This window comes from Coturnix japonica, chromosome 12, assembly GCF_001577835.2.
Source record: "Coturnix japonica isolate 7356 chromosome 12, Coturnix japonica 2.1, whole genome shotgun sequence".
Taxonomy (NCBI): Eukaryota; Metazoa; Chordata; class Aves; order Galliformes; family Phasianidae; genus Coturnix; species Coturnix japonica.
The window spans coordinates 1399018-1421439 of NC_029527.1; the positions used below are offsets into that span (position 1 = coordinate 1399018).

Genomic DNA, 22422 nt, shown 5'->3' on the forward strand with positions numbered 1-22422 from the left:
GACAGCACTGCAGAAAGCACTGCACATTTATTTCGAGCCAAACCCAAATTCCCATCCCCATCCTGCACCTTTGCTGTGCTCAATCCATCCTCCTTCAGGACCCATGGTCACCCTGAGTCCAGCACAGCTGTAGGGCCACCGTGGGCTCTATGAGCTGTGCTGTCCCACCCGGGGCTGCCCCAGGTGCTGGAGGAGCCAGCGGGCGCAGTTCCCAAAAACATCTGCTTCTGTCTCCACACCAGTCAGTGCGTGGCCACCCTCAGGGTACCACAGCAGCCTGCAGGGCAGGGGATGCTCAGCTGGCACTGCAGGGCTCCATGCCCAGTTTCCCCAGCCTTGTGCTGCACTCACCGGGTTGGCACCCCGCCGGCCCGCAGCACCCTGTACAGCTCCAGCGCCTGCGTGGGGCTGACACGCCGGTCCCGGGCACCCACACACAGCAGCACTGGTGCCCTCACCTGTGACACAGGTGGTGGTGGGCACCTGGTTCCTGTCCCCATAGCCCTGCAACCCATCCCACCATAACATACCTGGGGCGCCTGGATGATGGGTGAGCGCTGCAGCATCACAACCAGGTCCTCCACACGGGGCACACGCTGGAAGGAGTAGGGCAGCCCCAGGGATGTGTAGCGCCTGCAGGAGGGAGGCAGTGGTGGGTGACGTGGCACAGTGAAATGTGGGGTGGCACAGAGTGGGATGGATGGCTCTTACCAGTCAGGGATGTCAGATGTGCCCAGCAGTGCGGGCAGGTTGGAGACGGGGTTGCGCAGGGCACAGGCCCGGTAGTGCTCAGGATGACGGGTGAGGAGGTGAAGAGCGATGAAGGCTCCATGGGAACCAGCCAGCAGTGCCACACGGTGTGGGTCAAGGGGCTCACAGCGCAGCACCTGCTCCACTGCCAGCTGTGGGCATGGGCACACTACCATCGGCACCCCACCATCGGCACCCCACCATCATCACCCCACCATCATCACCCCACCATCAGCACCCCATCATCGGCACCCCATCATCGGCATCCCAACATCAGCACCCCATCATCAGCACCCCACATCAGCACCCCACATCAGCACCCCAACATCAGCATCCCAACATCAGCACCCCAACATCAGCACCCCAACATCAGCACTCCAACATCAGCATCCATTTGCTGTTCCTCACCTGTGTGTCAGCCACATCCTGCTCACCCACGCGGGACTGCAGGCACTCAATGCTGGCCTGCCCGAAGCCCAGCGAGCCACGGTAGTTCACTGGGGAGATGGGGATGGTGGAGGCCACATCCTAGTATGGCACAGGGGACACGTGGCACCAAAGCCCCCATCACTCACCCAACAGCACAGCGAAGCCCAGGCGGCACAGTGCGGCCATGCTCGGGCGCCAGCGGGCATCAAAGACAGCGTGGGGGCCACCTGGGCACAGCAGGGACGTTACGTGAGAGCCACCAGCACCATCAGGATGTCCCCCTGCCCCTCACTCACCGTGGGGACACACAACGAGGGGATGTGGAGTATTGCCACCCATTGGGCTCAGCAGCAAGGCCTCGAAGGGCTGGGGGTCTGCACCATGGAGGAGCTCCACTCAGCACCCAGCGCCATAGGTAACCCTGTGCACCCAGGCACTGTAGGGCCCCCACGTGCTCACTGTGTGGAGCGGAGCTCTGCTGGACTGTCAGCGTTTTCCAGGTGATGCCAGGAACTGGTGGGGTGTCCTCCACCGGCACCCACCGCAGGGGCAGCTCCTGGCCCAATGGTGGCAGCTCTGCCATCACCTGTGGACAGGCAGCGGGTGGCACCGGGGTGTCCCTGTTCCATAGCAGGGTATCAGCAGTGCCTCGCATGGCACCAGCACTGCATGGTGCTCTGCTCACCAGGCTGGGTGGGTGGTGTGGGGCTGAGCAGGTGGCCACCAGCAGGTCCCACTGAATGGTCAGCAGCTCCCAGCAGCCGTCAGATGACCCTGGGGACACTTTGCTTTCAGTTCCCAACGCTCATCCTGCTCACCAAACGTGAGCAGCCGGGTGCCACGTACCAGCAGTGAGGTTGGTGATGGTGGCAGTCTCTGTGTCCACCAGCAGCAGGTCCTGCATGGGGACAGTGTCACATTGGGGCTGTGCCACAGCCGTGCCCTGTCCCCAAGCCCCAGCTCACCGTGCGGCTCCGCTGTGGGGTGCAGAGCAGCGCCCGCCGGCTGTCAGCTGCCCAGCACCGCAGCGGCAGCGCGTCGCTGTAGATTCCAGTGAAGGCTGTGAGTGGGGCAGAGCGGTGGGGAGTTGGGGTGGTGGCACCCAGCGTGATGGTCCGATCCCCCGGCAGCACCCGGCCTTACAGCTCTCACTGCCCGTGGGCTCTTGCACCACGTCGAGCACCGTCACCGTCTGCCGCATCTGCCAGGTGAGCTGGGGAGAGCCGAGCCCAAAGGGGAAACTGAGGCACAGGGACTTAGGGATCAAAAGGGACTTTGGGGACTTGCCCAGCATAGGATGGATGGCCCAACATGCAGGATCCTGCTCACCATGCGCAGCTGCAGACACTGCCGGTGGGGGCCTCCCACGGCCCCTTCCAAGTAGAGCAGGCGCTGACCATCGGGGCTCAGCCGGGGTGAGAAGGAGGCACGGTTTGGGGCCGACAGCAGCTCTGCGGGCAGCAGGTCAGTGCCTGGGGACAGCAAGGAGCCCACGGTCCTCTGTGTCCCAGTGCTCACCGCAGTGCCCGCTGGCCAGATCCAGGTGGAAAATACCCGACCTGGGGAGGAGGAATGCCTGGGTCAGAGCTCCATGGCTGTGCTGTGCATACTGGGTGGGCACTGGAGGCACTGGGGGCTCACCTCCTGTTGGAGCAGGCGCTCAGCCCCAGGCGGAAGGGCTCGTGCCACCAGCCCACAAATACCACGCCAGTGTCACCTGGGGACCACAATGCCTGCAGGACAGCAAGGCTCAGCTCTGGGCCTCAGCCTGATCCCACAGCTGCCCTAAGAGCTGCACCGTACCTCCCAGTACTGACCTGGCCGGGGGACACGTGCTCAGGGACGTTTTCCAGCACTGAGACACTGCTGCTCTTGATATCCAGCACACAGAGCACGGGGGCACTGCGGGTGCTCAGCCTCTCCCCCCAGTCCTCGTGGTACACGAACTGCTCGCCCTGGAGCACTCACAGGGAGCATGGCATGCTCATTGCACACATGGTACACTCACTGCTCATATGGCACGCTCACCATTTGTAGGGCACACTCACAGGACATATGGCATGCTCATGGGGTGCATGGCACACTCACCATGTGCAGCGTATACTCACACTCACCACCCACCTCCTCATCTTCATCCTCTGCTGACCCGGCTGCCCCTGGGCAGGCTGCAGGTAGCATGGGCCGGCTCCTCTCGGCCACATAGAGCAGCTGTGTCTCCAAATGGGACCAGGCCAGGCAGGCAAAGGGCCCTGGCGCAGGGACAGGCTGCTGTAGGGCTCTATGGTGCAGGGGCAGCCAAGCACCGGGCGCTGCAGCTGTGCACCCTCAGCTGAGCAGTGTAGGATTTAGGATGGCTCCTTACTCTCTGTATAGACTGCCCCGTGCTTTCCCAGCGCTGTCAGGTCCACGCTGTGGCTGCGCCCGCTGCCATCCCACACCTGGGAGAAGCAGGTTCACCAGGCACACCGTGCCCACAGCACCCAGCTCCTCGGCATGCCCTGGGCACCTTGTTACCTCCAGCAGCTCGTGGCCCTGCGGTGTGCAGCGCACAAGCACCGCACGGCGCTGCCCTGAGGGTGAGTCCTGTCCGAGCAGCCTGTGAACAGCAGGGAGCTGTGCTGGGCACCAAACACACCACCCCGCAGCACCCCGTCCCACAGTGAGCCGTACCAGTTGTGGATCTCAGTGCTGAGTGCTGCTCTGCTGACGGCGATGCCGTGCTCTGTGCATTGCACGCTGTAGTGGCGGCTGAAGCGCAGGAGCCGCCGTCGGGGCAGGTCGGGCTGGCTGCACTCTGCGGGACCAGGACGTCAGTGCCAGCCCGGGCACAGCACAGCGGGGCCGCAGGGCCTGACTCACCAGCGTGCAGCAGGAAGGCTCGGCCCTGTCCATATCCCCCTGCGATGGCCCCCAGTGCAGCACAGCTGAAGGCAGGGAAGCGGCTCAGCTCCCGGTAGCAGACACCAGGGCTGCTCTGCTGCCCCTCTGCCGGCTGCACACAGCTCCCCATGTCACGCTGTGTCCCCGAGGCCATGGGGCTGCTCTGCCTGCTCAGCAGTGGGCAGGGTGCCAGGCTGCGCGAGCAGCCCGCAGGGCCAGAGCCAGGAAGGGTGCTGGGAGCTGGCAGCACGACCTGCCCACCCTCCGCCTGCAGTCACGAGCCCTGGGTGCACCAGAGGACACAGAATCACTGCAGACGGTCCCAGTGCTCAACTACGTTTATTAGGGGGGTGACTGTGCTGGGGATTCTCAGCCCTGCAGGTGCTGGAGCAGCCACAGCACAATGTTCATGAAGCCGTCGGCTTCGGCCTCGATGCCAGCCAGCGCGTGGTTGTTGTTGGGGTACCAGAGCAACCTGCAGGGAGAGAGGGCTCAGTGCTGTGCCCACAACCCACGCCCCAGTGCCTGCATCCCACTCACCGTGTGGGCACCCCACGGGCCTTCAGGGCACGGTAATACTCCAGCCCCTGAGCAGGGGGAACGCGCTTGTCATCCTCCCCCAGCATCAGCAGTACAGGAGTGCGGACCTGCAGGAAGGGCACAGCCTCAGCTGCAGTGCTGCAGGTCAGCACAGGGGGTGGGATGGGACAGGGATGTACCTGATCGATGTAGGACATGGGTGACTTCTGCAGCATCACCGTCAAGTGGGCCGGATCCTGCAGGGTGTTGGGTGTGTATGGGACTCCGATCTCTGTCAGGCACCTGCAGATGGAAGGCAGGGGGTCATGCAGTGCCAGGGCTGAGGGAAGCTGGGGGTCGCAGCACTCACCAGTCAGGAATGTCAGTGACGTTGAGCATGGAGGCAATGTTCACCACGGGATTGCGGACCACGCAGGCACGGTAGGTGTCGGGGAACTGCCCGATGAGATGGCAGGCCAAGAAGCCCCCGTGTGAGCCACCCACCAGGGCCACTCGGCTGGCATCCAGCTGCTCCTCCTGCAGCACTCGCTCCACACAGAACTGTGAGCACCAGGGACAGCTGTGAAGTGGGAACTTGACTGTGCCCAGGTTTGCCACCCAGGGTGATGGGGTACACACATCCTACCTGCACATCCCGCACATCCTGTGTGCCAACATTGCCTGGCAGGGAGTTCACGCTGTCCTGGCCGAAGCCCAGTGAGCCACGATAATTCACTGTGAGAGAAGGAGTCAGAGCCTCCTGCTGCAGAACCTCATGGGCACTGTAATAGAGTTGGGCCCCATGTGCCCCAATGCTCACCCAGAAGCACAGCAAAGCCCAGGCGACACAGAGTAGCTGGGTACAGCATCCACCCAGCAGAGAAAACAGCGTGGGGTCCTCCTGTGGGGCACAGGTAGTGGGGTTGATGCTGTAGGGCTGGTGCTGGTGCTGGAGGGTGGCAGGGGGCGAGCTCTCACCGTGGGGCATCACAACCAGAGGGGGCTTCTGAGCAGTGGGACCCACACTTGGGCGCAGCAGGATGGCATCAAAGTCCAGGCCCTCTGTGGGGATGGCATAAGCAATCAGGGCTCAGTGGGGATGAGTAACAGCTGTGCCACCCCCAGCACTCACCATACTGGGGGTTCTCCTGCTCTGGTGGGGGTTTCAGGGTGCGGATGCCCCAATTGATGCCAGGCACTGGGGGTGTATTTTGCAGGCAGATCCACTTTATTTGTGCCTCCTGGCCTATACCAGGCAAAACAGCTACTTGCTGCATAGGGAGAAGTGTCAGCACCAGCACCCAGAGGGGAACAGGGGCACTGGGGACGGGGATGTCACCATACCAGCGTTGCGGGGCAGCTTGGGGTGGAAAACTGTGCCACCAAGAGATCCCGGTCAATGGTGAGGACAGACCAGCTCCCTTGGGGTGCATCTGGGGAGGACAGGGAGGGTCAGAGCTGCAGGTACAACCAGCCCCAACTCTGGCACCGTGGCACTCACCGGCTGTCAGCGAGGTTGTGCTGCCTGTCTGCATGTCCACCACAAACACATCCTGAGGGCAGGAGGGCAAAGTCCAGCTCAGCACTGGAACAGCTGCCCTGTGTGCCCCCAGGCCCTGCAGTCCTTACCTGCTGGCTGCGCTGGGACGTGTCCAGAACGAGCCGACGGCTGTCAGCTGCCCAGCACAGCCTTGGCAGAGCACTGCAGTAGATCCCAGGGAAGGCACCTGTAATGAGAGTATCGGTGCTCAGCACCTCACCCTGCCCTGTGCCCAAAGACCTGTCCCATGACTCAAGACCTGCCCCGCAGGGCTACACTCACCCCACGCTTGCCGTGGCACAGCCTCCAGCACAGTGTGGGCCTGCTTGGTTTGCCAATTGTACTGTGGGAGACATGGGGTGGGAGGCTGTGCCAGGTGCACTGAGTCTCAGACCTCCCACTAAAGTAGGGGTACAGCACCAGCCCCCCCAGGTGGGTGGGGGATCAGAGCCGCTCACCATGCGGAGGAGGCTGCACTGCTGGTGGGGGCCCAGCACCCTGTTCTCCAGGTAGGCGATGTAGCAGCGGTCGGGGCTGAGCCGTGGGGACCACAAGGCCCCAGTGTCCTCAGAGAGCAGCTCTGCAAGGGCACGAGGGGATGGTGAGGGGCTGCATGGTGCTCAGCACTGCAGGTCTGAGGGTGAGCTGCTCACCGCATTTCCCACCGGTCAGGTCCATGAAGAAGAGCGCTGAGCTGCCGGGAGAAAGGGGCTGTGAGCATGGGGCTGGGGTCCTCAGGGCGGCAGGGACCAGGGGGACTCACCGGCGGTTGGTGCAGTGCCGCAGCCCCAGGCGGAAGGGTTCGTGCCACCAGCCCACGAACACCACACCAGTGTCATCTGGGGACCAGAAGGCCTGTGAGCAGCGGACCGTGTGGCTCAGTAATGGAGTCTCCCATTGCCCACCACCTCCCGTGTCCCCTCTCCCCATCCTGACCTGTCCAGGGGACACGTGTTTGGGGACACCCTCCAGCACTGAGATGCTGCTGCCCTCGATGTCCAGCACGCAGAGCACGGGGACGCTGCGGGTGTTCAGTGTCTCCCCCCAGTTCTCATAGTACACGAACTGCTCGCCCTGTGGCACAGCCCCATCAGTGCCAGCTCTGGGGTGGAGGGACATCACCCTGGGGGTGGTGGGGCCCCACCTTGATGGGGGCATCTGGCTTCTTGGGGCGCTCCAGCTCCTGATCAGCAGAGCCATCCAGCTCGGGTGCTTTGGTCTGGAAGAAGGACTCGGCTTTGGGACGCTTCTTCTCCGCCACATACAGCAGGTGGGTCTCTGAGTGTGACCAGGCCAGGCAGCCGAACTGGTCTGTGGGGAGAGGTCAGGCACAAGCCACCCCGTCCCCACCATCCCCCAGGACCACCCCGTCCCTCACCATCATCATAGACACCACCATGCTTGTCCAGTGCGGTCAGGTCAATGCTTTTCACCTTGCGGTTCTGATACCACACCTGGGAGCAGAGGAGCAGGAGGAGCTCAGGTTGCCAGCCCCTTCCTTTCTGTAACCCCCCAGCCCCTCACCCACCTCCAGGAACTGCTTCTCCTTCTCTTTCTCTTTCTCCTTGCCCGGAACCTTGAGCAGCACAGCCTTCAACGCGCCGCTGGGGGACTCGCAGCTCAGCAGCCTGCAGGAAGGTGTCCCTCAGCCCCATCCTGCCAGGGATATGGGGCCGTGGGGAGGTGGGGGACATGGGGACCCACACATTATTGATCTCACAGCAGGCACCGCCAGGTCCTGCATAGACGATGGAGGCCCCGTCGTGGAAGAGCAAATACTGCCGGCAGAACTTGATGCTCTTGGCCTGCACCAGGTCCCGCTGTGACCATTCTGCGGGGGATGATGGTGAGGACAAACAACACCCCTCCGCCCCCCCCCCGCCCATGGCCCGCCCCGTACCGGTGTACAGGCTGCAGTACTTGCCCCCGTACTGCGTGGTGATGTCGGGGCCCAGGCAGGCAGCGCTGATCGCCGGGTTCTGGCTCAGCTCCTGGTACAGCGCTGCGGCCTCATCGGCGCTGGGCAGCACCTAAAGGAGCACGGGCAGCTGGGGGGGGGGGAGTGCAAAGGGCAGCAAGGGGGGCTCCTATGGGGACAGCTTAGGGGGGGTCTGAGCGAGGAATAAGGGGACATGGGGGGAATTATGGAGGCGTGGGGGGGCTATGGGGGGCACCAGGGCACGGGGGGGGCTGTGAATGGGCACAAGCCCATGGGGGGGTGGGGGGTTGTATTGCACCGAGCCCATGGGAGGGGGATAGGGGTCCCAAAGCTTCAGGGTGGGGGGGAAGCTCAGGTCGGGGGGAAGGTTACGGGGGGCGGGGTCCCTGGGCAGTGACGTCACCGCCCCCCAGCCCCCAGCCCGTCCCCCCGCAGCCCCTCACCACTGCACGCTCCATCGCATGCGGCTCCATCGCACGCAGCGGGCGGACACAGCGCCGAGCTCCGGCACATCCGGGGCACTGGGCGGGGCCGCCTCCCATTACCTGCGGCCTTCCGGCCTCGGTCTCGCTATGGCGCCCCCTTGTGGACACCGCCGGAACCGCAGCGCTACCTGCGGGCGGTACCTGCGGGCGGTACCGGGGCACGGAGCGGGCCGGGCTGGGAGCGCTCCATTTGCCCATCCCCGGAGCACGAAGGGACGAGTCTGAGGCTGTGTGTGGTTTATATCAAGTCCTTTTATTTTGTTCCCACAGAAATACCTGGGTGGGGGGGGCAGCTTCTGTACGGAGTCACGACACAGCGCGGCACGGGGGGGTTTAGGGGGGATTTACTACGGGTCTCACGGAGCACAGCAGACACGCACACCGTCACAATGGTCAGAGGGAGGAGCGCCGGCATTGCACTTACCACTGTAAACTTCTCCTGGGGCTCAGCGGGGCCCCGCGTGCAGCCGCGCCCCGGCACCTATTTACAGCGCTGGGGGCGGCGGGGGACGTGGGGAGCAGCGCACCACGCAACCCCCGGTGCACGCATCGCGGCCGGTAACGGCGATGAACCGATGGAGGAGAGAGAGAGGAGGAAAGAAAAGAGAAAGAAAAAGAAAAAAGAAAGAAAAGGAAAAAAAAGAAAAAAGAAAAAAGTGGGAGGAAAAAAGAAGAGAGTCCAGGCAAAGAACGGCAAGCACTGAAACGCGGTGAGACCGTGCAGAGAAGTAGCAAGCCATGCTCTACGACAGGACAGACGGTCACGGGCGCTATGGCTGCCCTTTGGCAAAGTGGCCCCTCCGTGGGTCGAACATGCCACGAATTGGAACTTCATACGCACAGGTGGTCGAGAGAGAGGAGTTACCCGGTTTGCAATGACACCCTTGCACGCGACGTCGGATTATCAGCTATGAACAGGTCTCGTTCTGGAGTCGTGTTATTTCGTTGCATAGAACATGGGACGGGCGCCGGCGCGGCACCGGGGCGGGCGAGGGCCGGGCGCGTCTCCCGGTGCCATGGGGAGCCCCGCCGGTCCGAGCGTGCCCACGCGGAATGGCTTCAGAAGGACTTGGATTGCACAGTAAGAGGAAGGATATCGGCGGAGGCGAAGCTCTCCTGGTCTTGTTCCATGGATTGTGCTCTTTTGTGGCCTCCTGCACTCTATTGCTTCTACAGACGACAGCCCATGTGCTAACTCATCGCACAAAGCAAAGGGGGAAGAGGGTTTTGGTAGAGAGTGAAATAAATGAAAAACCAAAAAAAAAAAACCCAAAAAACCCCGAAACGACAAAATGAACCCAAAAAAACCGAGATACAAAGGAAAAAGAAACAATCCAGCCCTTCCCCTCCCCCCCTCCCGACTCCCCCTGCCCCTCCCGGTGTGGATGAGGTATACGCAGAACTCAAAGTGGGATGATTAAGGCTGTTCTTCAAAGAAAAGGGGTGCCCGGCGGCGGGGCGCGCCGGCTGCGTGGCGAGGGCGAGCGCGGCCCTTCGGATGCTTCCCATGGCTTCAGGGCAGCGCCCGGCCGGAGCCACGTCGGCAAAGGCCAGCCCGCGTCCACGCCGACCCAGCAGAGTCCTATGGCCTCGTATTTCGGTAGTGAAACAGTGTTAGGTCCTAACGGGGCGCGCCGGCTCCACGGGGGGAGCGGGCGGCAGTGCAGGGGGCCGAGGGGCCGGTGGGGCAGAGGGGATGGGGAGCAGCCCTCAGCTCACACAGAGGGGAAAAACCTATGAAGACACCAGAGCTGGGGTTCGGAGGGAGCAACTCTGTGTATAATCTTGAGAAAGGGCCGAGGGTCCGGGCGCAGCCCCTCGGCACGTGGGGATCCCCTACGCTGCACCGCGCCGCGCCGGAGCTGCTCGCCGCCATCTGCCATGGGAGGTCTGGCACCCAGGGGTCACCCCGCTTTCAAAAGCTGGCGAGAGATAAAGAAGAGGGTCAGCCCATGTGGCCACATCCCTGCGGTGAGGGGACGCTGCTGTCTGGCTGAGGGGCCTTGACCCCGTCAAGGGGCCGCTCACCGTTATACCCAGAGTCAGCGTCATGTGCTGAGGTCCCTGGCTTCTTCATAGGTTTTTCCGCTGCAACGACTGGATCTTCACTCACTTCCCCAGCTCCTGCAGCAGGATGGCGTCAGGGCACGGCGGGGCAGGGAGCTCTGGGCCGCGGCGCCGGCACCGCGCACTCACCTTTTGCCATTCTCACCAGAACGAAGTGAATTTCTTGCCGAAAGCCGACACCGCTGCAGGGAAGTGGGAAAGGGGTGAGAAAGGCCACGTCCCACCACACTGTGCCCACGGTCCCCAGGTCAAAGCCGTCAGACTTTGGCACTCGCGCATCCCTGGTTGTGGGAGCAGCGCATCCCAACAGAGGCTCCCAGCCACCCCTGTGCTGCCCAACCCCATCTCACCACAGGGACGCGGTGGCAGCCCTCACCTTCCGTCAGTTTGCCTGCTTGCTCAGCTGCCCCTCCCGGCAGGATTTTGGAGAAGACGCTTTCTCCCTCTGCCCCAGGCTGCCCCGTGGCTGTGCCGGTGGGGCCACGTGTCCCGGCTGCCCTCGGACCAAGCTTGCTGTCTGCTGGGAGACAACAAAAGAAGGCTGTCAGCAAAGGAGAGTCCCGTGGTGTGACCCTCAGGCAGCCAGCACTGGGTTCTGGTCACTGGCTGTCATGCACTGACCTGCTGCTCCTGGGGGCTGGGCTGCAGGTGCTCTCCCAGGCTGCTGCGGCACTTTTGCTGTGGGTTTGGCCGTGTCCGTCTGCTCTGATTTCATCTGCAAGGCAGAAGATACCTGTCAGCTCTTGCCTTCCTGGTGGGGATGGCAGAGCATCCTTTGGGACTGTCTCTCTGGGTGGGAGGCTGCACAGGGCTCGCCATGGCAACGCCTGCACTTTGCTTCACAAGGACAACACCAAAGTACAGTGTGAGCAAGACTCCACGCCCCAAAAGAGCCAGGGACATAGGGATGTCCCCTCCCATGGACACCTGGGGTGGCACGTGCTCTGGTCCCCAATCCTTCCCCAGACACAGCAAGCAGATGCAGCAGATGTGGGCTCACCTGTGGTGCTGGGTGTCCTCCAGGCTGTGTGTGCAGTGTGGCCGCTGCCTTCCCCGTGGGCTGGCCTGTCCCCGGCTGCTGCTGTGCTGGTCGGCCCGTGGTGGGTCCCTGCGCCCTGGGCTGCGCTGTGCCCGCCGGCTGAGTGCCCTGCCGTGCTGCCGGCTGCTGCCGTGCTGCCTGCTGCCCTGCCTGCGGCTGCCTGCCTGCTGCCTGCTGTGCAGGGACCGATGGCTCTGGCTTCTGTGCTGGGGAGGGCGTCCCGTGTGACTGCGGGGTCTTGGGCACCTTCTGGGGCTCAGCACCATGGTGGCGGGATGGTGGCGCGTACTCAGAGGCACTGGGGCCGTACGGTGCCGAGGCACGAGGCTCGGGCTGCTGTGCCTTCTTGGTGGTGGCCGGCGTGGTGTGGCCACGGGGCTCGTGGCGGCTGGACTCCCGTGGGTGCTGCTTGGTTGAACGACGTGGCTGCTCGTCGTGGCGGGAGGAGGCAGCGTGGCGGCCATAGTCACCGTGGTGCCGGTGCTCGCGGTGCTGAGGGTAGTCATCGTGCTGCCACGAGTCCTCGTCTGGTGGCTCGTCATAGTCGTGGTAGGTGTGCTTAGCTGGGGGTCTCTTCTGCGAGGAAGAGTGGCCGCCGTAGTGCCTTACCCTCTCTGACCGCGCTTCCCTGGGCTTATCAAACCAGTCTGTCTCCTCCTGACCCAAATGATAGGCTTCAGAAACCAAAAACAAACGACAGTCAATCTCTCGCTCCACAGGCGGGAACGCAGCCCGGGCTGAAGCCATGCAATGAGGCAGGAGAAGGCAAGCAGCTCGTCACACACACAAGGGACAGCCCGCGCCGGCAGGGACAGGACGGGGCACCGCGCGAGCACCACCGGCCAACACCAAACACCCAGACAAGGACTGGAAAGGGGGGAGGAAGGCACGTGTCAAGCAAACTGAGGCCGTGAGTGTCTCTGCGGACGAGCATGCCCCGGGGAAGCGCCATGCTCTGGGTGCTCACCACCACGGGTAGCCGTTACCTTCGCTGTCCGAGACAACGCAATGGGAATCGTCCATGCCGTAGCCCTCCTCGTGCTTGTATGAGTGGTTCCTTGGCACGTCTTTGATGTGCTCTTGCACATCAGGCAACGAGTGGCTGGAGCAGAACTGGGAGCAGGGGTCCCCTGCTGACTGTGAGCCAGGACCCCCCATGGAGCGTGACCCCCCCACCGACTTGCCCAGGGGGCTGATGGGGCTCTCCTCCTCGGAGGGCTGCGTGCGGACCGGAGCCCGGCCCCGGCTCTGGCTCATGCCGAGGGATGAGGGCTTAGAGCCACCCTTCTGGGACCGTTCTGCACCCTCCCGCTCAAAGGACTTGCTGCGACCACCTGCGTCACGTCCAGAGGACTTATCCAGCCCGTAGCCAGAGGAGCGGGTTCTGCCACTGCTGGAGTAGACCCGCTCCTCCTCATCCACCAGGTCCCGGCTGGACACACCGTAGTACTTCTGCTGCTCGTATACATTCTTCTTGAGGCCATAGGTGATCTCATCCTGCAGCTTCTTGGCTCTGGAGGCCACATTGCTGCTGCTGACTGATGTTGTCACTGCATAAGAGGCCAAGTCTGACTCCACATCTTTGGCTTCTTCAATGGGGGAGAACTTAGAGATCTTCTGCTCCATTCCCTGCTTCCTGTGCTTGCTGCGCTTGGAGGAGACAACGGCAGGTGCCAGGTTCTTGGATGAGTGCTTTGGCAGCGCCATGCCAGAGCCATGCTTGTCTGCCCGTGAGGAGTGCCGGTACTCACTATCCCCATAGTAGTAGGAGGAGCCTGCCGAGCTCCCTGACACCCTGCCATTGCTCTCCCGGTGGTAGCTGTTCTTCCCACGATGGTCAGGGCCATGGTGATCATAGATGTCCTCCTCAGATTCCTCCTCTGCCTTGCTGTAGCAGCATGGCCGGCTGGGCCCTTCGGCATCCAACAGCTCACTCTTCTCTTTGCCATGGCGGCCGTTGGTGCCTGTGCCCGCCGGCTCCACTTTCTGCCCATCCACTGCTGGGCTCTCCTTGGTGAGCTCGCTGATGTCCTCAATCATCACGTAGTTTCGGGGAATGTTCTGCTCCAGGCTGGTGTAAAGGGACTCAGAGGAGAAGCTGGCTGAGGGGCCCTGTGTGACACCGGTTCTGTCAGCCAGCCGGGCTTCAGGAGCCTTGTACTGCTCATAGCTGCTGCTCACTGCCACCGCACCGAGGGTGACGTCAGGGATGGCAGAGGAGCTGGTGGCTGCACTGATGACCTCGTAGTTGGTGGGGATCTTCTGCTCCAGCTCAGCCAGTGAGGTCTGCCGTGGCTTCTGATGTGCGTCGGACGGGCTCTGGTAGAGCGCAGGCTGCGCTGCGGGCACATTGGCTGCACCAGCGAAGGTGCCCTGGGCTTGGTAGGGGTTTTGGGGCCGGAAGCCTGGCTGGGCAGGGGCGCCCAGCTCCGGGTAAGTGGTGCCAGGGGCTGGGAAGGCGGCGGGTGAGGCAAAGGCAGGCATTGGGGCAGGCGGCAAGACGTCCTGTGTGGTGCTGGCAGTGGGGAATTGGGGTGGTTGCGGACGCGTGGCAGGGAAGGCGGGGGGCCCCGGTGGGGCCGCATAGGGGTATGCGCCATAGGAGGCGGCAGTGAAATCGGGGTACTGGGCAGTAGGCGCAGGGCGCAGCCCAGTGCTGTCATAGGAGGCGAGGCGCAGGCTGTGCAGCTCGCTGTCGGACAGGTAGTCGCGGCGGTCGGCCAGGCCACGCAAGTAGGGGTGGTCCCGCGTCCCCCGGTCCTTCAGCAGTGACTCCTTGCGCTGCGTGATGCCCAGTTCCAGGTACTTCAGCTTGGCGTCGATCTCCTTCTCCTCCTCATCCAGCTCCGCCTGCTTCTTGCGCAGCTTGGTCGACTCGTGCTCCACCAGCTTCAGGTCACGGTCCAGCTCCTTCAGCAGGCTGGCCTTGGTGACTGGTGCAGCAGCAGGGGCCTTGGGGGCCAGGCTGCCCAGGTAGAGCTGTTGGGTGGCTGGACTGCCCAGGCCCACGTGGGGCTCCTCGGGTGGTGGGCTGGGCAGTGTGCGCTTCACCTTGCGTGCCAGAGAGCTCGACTGCAGTGTGCCCACCTGCAAAGGCAAGGGGAGGCCATCAGCAGTGTGGCTGATGGGCCCCACCCCCCCCAGCCCCCCAGGGTCGAGAGCCCCGCACATGTTCCCTCATGCCCTGAGTAAGCAGCGTTTACATAAAGCCGTAATAAATAGGATGGAAGTAACAGGCAGGGCACTTTCTATGAATAATTACCAAGAGTGGCAGCAAGCCAAGTGCCAGGCTGGCCGTGGGCATGCCAGCAGAGGAGCACTGCTATGCGCTGCACAAACCCCTGTGTGCTCTGCAGCAGGGCTGGGAAATTCAGCAGCAGGGTGGTGGTGTGAGACCCACTGAGCTGGGAGCTGTCATAGAGCTGTGTGCCCCCACTGCTCCCTGCACAGGGCAGGTCACGTTTGGGGATGCTGAACAGCCCATCACCTGCCTGCTCTCCTTCCCTTTGCTGCTGTGGTATGGAGGGGTTTTGCCAGGTCGTGCCTCAGTATCCCCACCTGCAAAACTGGGATGTCTGTGGGTGGGAGTATGAGCTGCTGCACCCCAAAGCTGAGCTGTGCAGGAGAGGCAGGGCACCCTGCTGTGGGATGTGAATACCCAGGCTCCAGCCATAGTCACAACATGCTGCTGTGCAGCACCAGGGCTCCCTGAGTGACTGCAGATCTGGAGAAACTGCCTGCTGCCTGCTCAGAGGTGCAGGGCCACGTGTCCATGCGTGCAGGCTGCCATCAGCTGCTGCGGGGAGCCAACCTTTTGAAATATTAATTGCTGCAGCACTAATGAAACTGAAATGGTCTGAGGTGCCTCCTGGGGCCATTCTCCAAGGGAAAGGTTATTTATTGCAGGAGGGGGCCGAGTCGAGTGACTGCATCTCTCCCGCTCACAGTGGTGAGATGTCACCAGAAAAGATTCAGCTTGGGTCATCCTGGCCAGGCACACACAGAGGAGGATGCGGCATGAGGACATGTCCATCCCTAACAGGTTGAGATGTGCACTAAGCAGGGACACAAAGTGCCATCACCAGGGTGGGTGCCCAAGCATGACCCCGCACGCATACATACCTGGGTGCCTGGGAGCAGTGGGTGCTGGTAGAGGGAGAACCTGTCCTTGCCAGCCTCCTCAGAGGTGGGGCTGATGGGCTTGGGGTCGGACAAGGAGCGCTGCATGGTTTTGATGGGACGTGGCAGCGTCTGCTGGCGCTGAGCTGAGTCGGTGAAGTGCTTCTGGGGTGGGACATGCGCCTTGTTGAGCCGCTCACTGGTGGCAAAGGAAGACTCCAGCAGGCGGTGTGGGGACAGTGGGGACACGGGCGAGTAGAGGACCTGTGGGGAGCGGGGAGGCTGGCGGGTCACCAGCTGGGAGAGGGAGTCGGCCGGCAGGTGGGACTGGTACCCAATCTCCAGGGGGTCTGGTTTCTTCTTCTCAAACTTGCCCAGGGTCTGCTGCCGGACGGCGTGGGGGTCCAGGGGCCCCGTGCTGACCATCTGCATGTTGGTAGAGTAGGGGGTGATGGTGGTGGGCACTGTGAGCTGGGGCACCACGATGCCGGGCTGTGGGGGTGGCTCAGGCTCTGTCTGACAGGCGAGGCTCTCACCGCGCTGTGTCTTCTCTGGGGCTGAGATGTACTTGATGATCTCCACACGGGGGTCATGGGTGGTGATGTGGATGGAGGGCGAGACGCGAAGGAGCTGGTCGGGCTCAGTCTGCACTGAGCAGTCGCTGATGGTCTGGATGCCAACGCTGGCCATGCCACGTGCTGTGCCATCTGCCTTGCCCTCAGTGCTGGCGTCAGTGTGCCGGGAGGGCCGGGAGCGCCGGCGACGCACGGGCTGCTCCCACTCTCCACTGTCCTCCTCATCTGTCTGCACGCTGCAGTCAGTGCTGCGCCGTGACCGACGCCGTCGTGACAGCATGTACCGCTCCTCACCATCCTCCTCGTCCGTCTGCACACTGCTGTCTGCCGTTTTCCTCGCTGTTTCCTTCTCATAGGCGTCCCGCAGCCGTGGCATCGAGTTCCTCTTCTTGATGCCCCGTCCGGGTTCCCAGGACTCCTCAGCCTGCAGTGACATGTCTGAAGCTGAGCTGCTGAGTGGCCGCTGCGGTGCAGCGTAGCGTGGGCCACTGGCACCTTCAGGACCCCCAGGCAGCACCTGGCCAGCTGGCGTCCACCCGTGTCCATTGTGCATTGGGCCCCGTGGCACTTCCGCAGGCCCCTCGGGTGGGCGGCTGGTGGGCTCGGCACCAGCAGGGGGGAAGATGGTCTTCTGCCTCTTCTGCTCCTCCAGCTGCTGCTGCAACTGGTGCTGCAGCTGGTGGATGTGCTCGAGTTGCAGGCGCTGCTGGGCCAGCTGCTCCCGTTGCAGTGCCAGCTGCGCGTGCCGCTCCTCCTGCTGCTGCTGCAGCACCTGCTGCTTGATGCACTGCAGTTCCTGCAGCTCCCGCTGCACCAGCAGCTGCTCCTTCTCCCGGTGCCGCTGCAGCTCAGCACGCTCCCGCTCCAGCTCTTCCTGCAGCCGCAGCTGACGCAGCTTCTCCAGCTCCACGCGCTCCCGCTCCAGCTGCAGCACGTGCTCCTGCTGCTTGCGCTGCCGTTCCTCCTCGCGCTCCCGCTCTTCCCGCTGTACGCTCTCTGAGGTCGGTTTGGGCGCAGGGGCTGCCTGCCCACCCTCCTTGCTGCCCGCTGCAGGGGGCTCAGTGCGGGGCGCTGCTCCTGACACCTCTGCTCTCTGCACACCAGTGGTGGGTGCAGTGGGGGCTTTGGCAGCAGGGCCTGCACCTGGTGCGGCACTGACCGCCTTGCCCAGGTAGACGGGTGTCTCCATCAGCGAGGAAGCTGGGAGGCGGCTGGGGGCTGGGTAGCGGTAGAGGCCCTGCGGGGCCAGCGGGATGCGGGGTGTGACGACAGGCACCCTGGCCAGACTGGCAAGTGGGACAGCGGCCATGCTAGGTGGGCCGTAGGGCCGGTACAGCCCACGCAGCATGGGTCGCAGCACGGAGGCTGGCTGGGTGGTGATGGGCAGTGTGGAGGCGATGGGTGTGTTGATGGTAGAGTAGATCATGCCGTCAGCTGCTCGCACGGTGGCAGAGGATGGGAACATCTGCCTGACGGCACCCAGGCGCACACCGGGCACATTGTACTGTGCCAGGCCGCTGAAGCCCTGCCGCGTCTCAGGGACGGACGGGTTGAACATCCCGCTGGGTTTTGGAGCCGCGGCACCCCCTGGCTGGGCTGGCAGCCCCCCACCACCAGGGCCATAGGACAGTGTGTCAGGGCCATTGGCATGCCGGGCCCCATACTGGTGGTCCATGGAGTTGAGTGCAGCACACATGCGGCTGATCTCACGTGCGGTCGTAGCGCTGTAGTGGGCCAAGCTGGATTCCTGGAAGCTGGCCAGGTCCCCTCGGGGTGAGTAGCGGTAGTCGGAATAGATGTTGGAGGCTGAGCTGTACCTCCGCATGGGGAGCGGGTGGCCCAGCAGGTCAGCAGGCTGACGCAGGTCAGAGAAGGAGCCATACTGCAGCCCTTGGCCCAGGTACCCACCCTCAGCAAAGCCGATGCTGTAGGAGTGCTTCATGGTGCTCAGGTCCACGGCAGCCTCATGGAAGGGTTGGTCCCCCTTCGGTGGGTAGTAGTTCATGCCGAGTTCTGACAGGTTGGTGTCTGACATGGAGGAGTAGAGCCTCCCAAAGGCGCCAGTGGGGTAGAACTTATGCTCCTCATAGAGTGCGGGTGCTGGCTGCTCCCGGTATGGGAAGGTCTCTGGCAGCTCTGGCTCCCTGCTGCCATACGGGGGCCCACCGGCCTTCCTGCTGGGGACTGTGTCTGGAGCCTTCTTCTCTGGAACCTTGGAGGTGGGATTAAATGTACCGGTGCAGCTGCTGCCAAAAGGGAACTTGTAGACCACATCACAGCAGGCCACCTGACTCTCCGCCTTCACGCCCGTGAGGTCCAGCACGTTGGCTGGAGGCTCTTCCTTCAGCACTTTGGTCACTGGGCCAGCCGCCACATCCTCCACCTGCACCATCATCACCTGGGACTTCTTGCCGCCCAGGGCAAGGAGGGGGCTCTGGGTCTTCAGCTCCACCGGCACCGCACGGTACAGCTCTGAGCCCTGCTCCTGCTGGAATGGCTGTTGAAGGCCACCAGCACTATGTGCGACATTGGTCTGTGTGATGAGCACGTCCTTCTTTACCATTTGACTGGGTAAGTTGTACCTGGAGAACTTTGCCTGGGGAGGAGCGGGCGGCTCAGGCTTGCTGGTAGGTGCAGGGCCAGCTGTCCCACTGGTTCTGCCAGCACCTGTCTGAACGCCCTGCTCCACCTGCTTCACCTGCGCCAAGCACACTGGGCTGCCGGCCCCCTGCCCAAAGTCCATCCGACTCTGGAAAGGGTCTCCATAGACCACGGGCTGCTTGGGCTGGGAGATGAGCATCGGGGAGGCGATGGCAAGGCTAGTGGTGCTGGAGGCTGCGATGATGGCATGGGGCTGCTCCTGGGCATTGAGGTTGATGATCAGGGGCTGGATGGCTGTGGACTGCCGGCTGGGGATCTGGTCCAAGGTTAGGCAGTATTTCCTGGCCTCGGTGGCCAAGGAGGTGAGATCCATGCCTTGGTCTGTTATGATGATGGGAGCAGACTTCAGAGCAGTGCGCAGGTCCACAGCACTGCTGCTCGGCACCTTGGGCCCCGGCTCTACACGGGAGGTGCCGGGGATGGAGGAGATGCGGCACAGCGATATGTTCTCTGCTGGCAGCGCTCCCCAGCTGTACAGCCCCGCAATGCCATCAGGGCCTGAAGTCACGGGCACCTTCTGGGATGGGTCTTTCACATGCTGTGCCCGGATGAATGTGCCCAGTGGCTGCTCTGTCTCCTGACTGTACCCGTGGGCGATCACCTGCCGGCTTATCCTGGTGGGGGATGAAGCAGGGGATGCAGAGGAGCTCGGTGGCTTGGTCTGGCTGGCTGCGTCAGCTGCTAGTGTGATCAGCATGAAGGGTGCATCCTGCGAGGACTGCTGCCGGGTCAGGCGAGGTGAGCCAGCCCGGTGCGGTGTCTGTGTCCCCTGGGCCACCATGGGAGAGGAGGCTGAGGGGCTGGTGGTGGTGGGGACATCATAGGCAAGGAGGGGGCTTTGCGTCTGCGTAGAGAACTCAGCAGTGGACTTGGCGGTGGGACCAGGGGGCACAGCAGCTCTGGGGGCAGCGTGAGTGGGACTCTGAGTGGGAGATGTTGGTGAGAGTGGGGGACTGGAGCTCTTGAAGAATGAGTACGTCTTGGCTGGTGGGGGCTTGCCATCACTCACCGCTTGGAGCTTCTCCCTGGCTGTCTGCACGCTGATCTCCACCCCCACCTTGCTTCGGGTGATGTCCTCTGTCTGCGAGCCGTAGCTGACGGTGCTCTTTGCCGGGCCATAGCTCCTGGAAGGTGTGGATGCAGCCTCTGCAGAGCTGTAGATGCGCGGTGTGCTGGCAGGGCTGGCCACTGCTGTTGTGACCACGCTGGTACCTTTGCTGTAGGTGTAAGGAGCTGTGATGGGCTTGGAAGTTGGGCTGGGCGCTGCCGGGGTGCTCTGGAGCTTGGCCAGGTCCTGTCCCTCTTTGGCAAAATGCTGTGTTACCCGGACATCGGGAATCGCTTTGCTGCCCTCAGAGGTGGAAAAGGAAACAGGAGCAGAGAGCTGTGTGGGGCTGGTGCCAGGGGTGAGGGGCCCCCCATTCTGCTTCATTAGCTCAGCATACGCACTCTCAGCATTCAGAAAGTGCTTCTCCTGGTATGTTTCCTCCTGCCCTTTCTTCTTGTCTCCCTTCTCCAGACCCAGGTCAAATGAAGAGGACTGGTGCATCCTGGCAATGCTCTGCGAGGTCTGCAGGATCTCCTCATACACTGCACCAGGCTTCGACAGGGAACTCGAATAGTCAGGCTGCGAGGAGCGTGCGGGGCCACTGTCATAGCCATATTCATCTGCATACTGGTACTGGAAGCCGTTCTGCCCCTCGGTGCCACGGTATCCAACCTGCTGGTAGGTGCCACCATAGGAAACATCCTTCTGGGCCTGCTGGACCTGCTGCTTCTGCATCATCTCTGCCTTTCTCATCATCTCCTCATAGGCTTCCTCAGCGCTCTTCAGGGGCTTGCTGGCGGGCTGCACACTCTCCACCTTCTCCGTGGGGGAGTACAGAGACATGAAGGTGGGCAGGTTGTACTCGCTGCCCGACTTGTACAGCTTGGAGGTCACGGCGTCAAAGCTCTCAGCCTCTGAGTCGATGGACGGCGAGTACTCGGAGCAGGAGGAGCGGTGCAGCTCCTCCATCTCTGCTGCCTGCCGCAGCTCCTCAGTGGGAGAGGCGTCCTCGATGGGGGACAGGTTGCTGGGGGGGGTTTTGGAACGCTCCCTCCTTCGCTGCGCCCTCAGCTCCTCCTTGTCACGCTTGGTCTTGCGTGCCGTGCTGCGGATGCGCTGCTGCTCCACCTCCCGCATCTTCTCCTGCTCCCGCAGAAGCTCTTCTTCCTCCCGCAGCTCCTCCTCCTCCGATGAGTCCTCAATGGTGGGCAGCAAAGGACCGTGTGAGCGGTGCCGAGCCTTCCTCTGCTGCTTCACCTCCTCCAGGCGCTGCCGCCGGCTGGGGCTGCTGTCGCTATCCTCCTCCAGGGAGGAGATGGAGGTGGGCGAGGTGCCCGAGGTGTAGCTGGGTGTGGTGGCCGGCAGGGTGGATGAGTACTCACCACGGGATCGCTCCTCGGGTGAACCTGTCAGGCTCTCCATCTCCAGCTCGGGCTCCCTCTCCAGCCCAGCGTCAGCCTCCTGGCTCACCTCCATCTCCCTGCCATAGCCGGTGGTGCTGTTCAGTTCGATGGTCTTGAAGCGCCGCAGGCCCCCCTGGGTTGTGCTCATATCATCACTCTCTGCTGCCTCCACCTCCTTCCTCTCCTCCTTGTAGATGCCACTGGGGCCATGCGGTAGGCGCCGCTTGGCAGAGGAAGGCTCTTTGCCTTTCTCCACCTCAGCTTTGGGGACACTGTACTTGGAGCGCCCGTAGCCCTCCTCCTCCTCCTCCTCAAGGTTGTCCTCCTCTGCGCTCATCTCCAGGATCTGCCTGCGCATGAACTCCTCGTCAGCCACCTCCTCCCGGCTCTTGGGGTGTCCAGGCACTGGGGAGAAGCCCCCCTCACTGCTGTCCTCCACGTAGTCATGCCGCAGCTTGCTACCAAACTCATCCGAGGACTCCACGCTCTCCCGCTGCTCCCTCTGGTTCTCCCACTCCAGTGAGTCCTCATCCTCCTCCAGGATATCCTCTAGCTCCTCGTCTGAGTCAAAGGCTTCAGGGGTGATGGAGAGATACCGGGGCCGCTGCCTCTGCCGCTGCTCCTCCCGTGTCTCCGAACCTTTGCTGGGCTCCGCTGGGGTCCCCCGTGCCTCCAGCAGTGGCCGCATGCTGCTCTCCAACTTGGTGAGCTCAGAGGGGCTGGGAGGGCTTTGCCCCGCCAGCCCGGTGCCGCTCAGCTTCTCCTCCTCCTGCTGCACCAGCCCTGTAATCTCACTCTGTGAGCTGGAGATGCCATCTGAGGAGTAGCCAGTGTCACTCAGGCTCTGGGGGCTGCGGGACAGGTCCGGGGGGTAAGGCTTGCCCACATCCTGCAGGGTAGAGGGAGCGTGGCATTAGATATGTGAGTGCCCCAAGCAGGAGGGGACCCCAGGAACACCCCCAGCACCA

The 22422-nt window shown here is 62.9% G+C and overlaps 3 protein-coding genes across 4 annotated transcripts in view; all 3 read right to left on the reverse strand.

Moving 5' to 3' along the window:
* Nucleotides 1-8: 8 nt before the first annotated feature.
* APEH (acylaminoacyl-peptide hydrolase) lies at nt 9-4334 on the reverse strand. The gene is made up of 21 exons (XM_015874577.2): nt 4039-4334; nt 3850-3973; nt 3694-3775; nt 3542-3617; nt 3301-3428; nt 2997-3134; nt 2821-2912; nt 2698-2738; nt 2509-2630; nt 2323-2392; nt 2145-2239; nt 2026-2077; nt 1865-1953; nt 1639-1765; nt 1476-1553; nt 1326-1406; nt 1159-1247; nt 712-902; nt 531-633; nt 352-458; nt 9-277 (listed from the first exon to the last, which is right to left on the reverse strand). Exons 1-21 carry the CDS (start codon nt 4211-4213, stop codon nt 148-150), a joined length of 2190 nt encoding a protein of 729 aa, XP_015730063.1. The 5' UTR covers nt 4214-4334; the 3' UTR covers nt 9-147.
* A 47-nt stretch (nt 4335-4381) lies between these two features.
* On the reverse strand, nt 4382-8617 carry LOC107319598 (acylamino-acid-releasing enzyme-like). The gene is made up of 22 exons (XM_015874576.1): nt 8501-8617; nt 8019-8148; nt 7823-7949; nt 7647-7746; nt 7497-7572; nt 7263-7429; nt 7055-7192; nt 6882-6973; nt 6772-6812; nt 6577-6698; nt 6401-6461; nt 6208-6305; nt 6080-6131; nt 5923-6011; nt 5711-5849; nt 5557-5640; nt 5399-5479; nt 5225-5313; nt 4949-5139; nt 4779-4881; nt 4600-4706; nt 4382-4534 (listed from the first exon to the last, which is right to left on the reverse strand). The coding sequence occupies exons 1-22, from the start codon at nt 8597-8599 to the stop codon at nt 4429-4431; spliced, it is 2292 nt and encodes a 763-aa protein (XP_015730062.1). The 5' UTR covers nt 8600-8617; the 3' UTR covers nt 4382-4428.
* A 159-nt stretch (nt 8618-8776) lies between these two features.
* The window catches only part of BSN (bassoon presynaptic cytomatrix protein), a 52802-nt gene continuing 39156 nt past the window's right edge, over nt 8777-22422 (reverse strand). The window contains exons 5-12 of one of the 2 annotated variants that reach the window (XM_015874575.2): nt 15771-22343; nt 12635-14735; nt 11610-12322; nt 11231-11324; nt 10986-11126; nt 10739-10791; nt 10571-10666; nt 8777-10464 (exon numbers count right to left, since the gene is read on the reverse strand). In XM_015874575.2, the coding sequence (XP_015730061.1) occupies nt 10751-10791; nt 10986-11126; nt 11231-11324; nt 11610-12322; nt 12635-14735; nt 15771-22343 (9663 nt within the window). In that variant the 3' untranslated portion in view covers nt 8777-10464; nt 10571-10666; nt 10739-10750. Of the gene's footprint in view, nt 10465-10570; nt 10667-10738; nt 10792-10985; nt 11130-11230; nt 11325-11609; nt 12323-12634; nt 14736-15770; nt 22344-22422 lie in introns of both variants that reach the window. The other variant, XM_015874574.2, reaches the window with a different exon arrangement.

Excerpts from the sequence above, each read along its gene's own strand:
- APEH (XM_015874577.2), bottom strand. The coding sequence starts at position 4,213 with ATGGCCTCGGGGACACAGCGTGACATGGGGAGCTGTGTGCAGCCGGCA. Across the intron at positions 3,618-3,693 it reads AGGGCCACGAGCTGCTGGAG|GTGTGGGATGGCAGCGGGCG; the intron begins GTAACAAGGTGC and ends TGCTTCTCCCAG. Across the intron at positions 1,407-1,475 it reads CCTCGTTGTGTGTCCCCACG|GTGGCCCCCACGCTGTCTTT; the intron begins GTGAGTGAGGGG and ends TGCTGTGCCCAG.
- LOC107319598 (XM_015874576.1), bottom strand. The coding sequence starts at position 8,599 with ATGGGAGGCGGCCCCGCCCAGTGCCCCGGATGTGCCGGAGCTCGGCGC. Across the intron at positions 6,306-6,400 it reads TGTGCCACGGCAAGCGTGGG|GTGCCTTCCCTGGGATCTAC; the intron begins GTGAGTGTAGCC and ends CTCTCATTACAG. Across the intron at positions 5,850-5,922 it reads CAAGCTGCCCCGCAACGCTG|CAAGTAGCTGTTTTGCCTGG; the intron begins GTATGGTGACAT and ends CTCCCTATGCAG.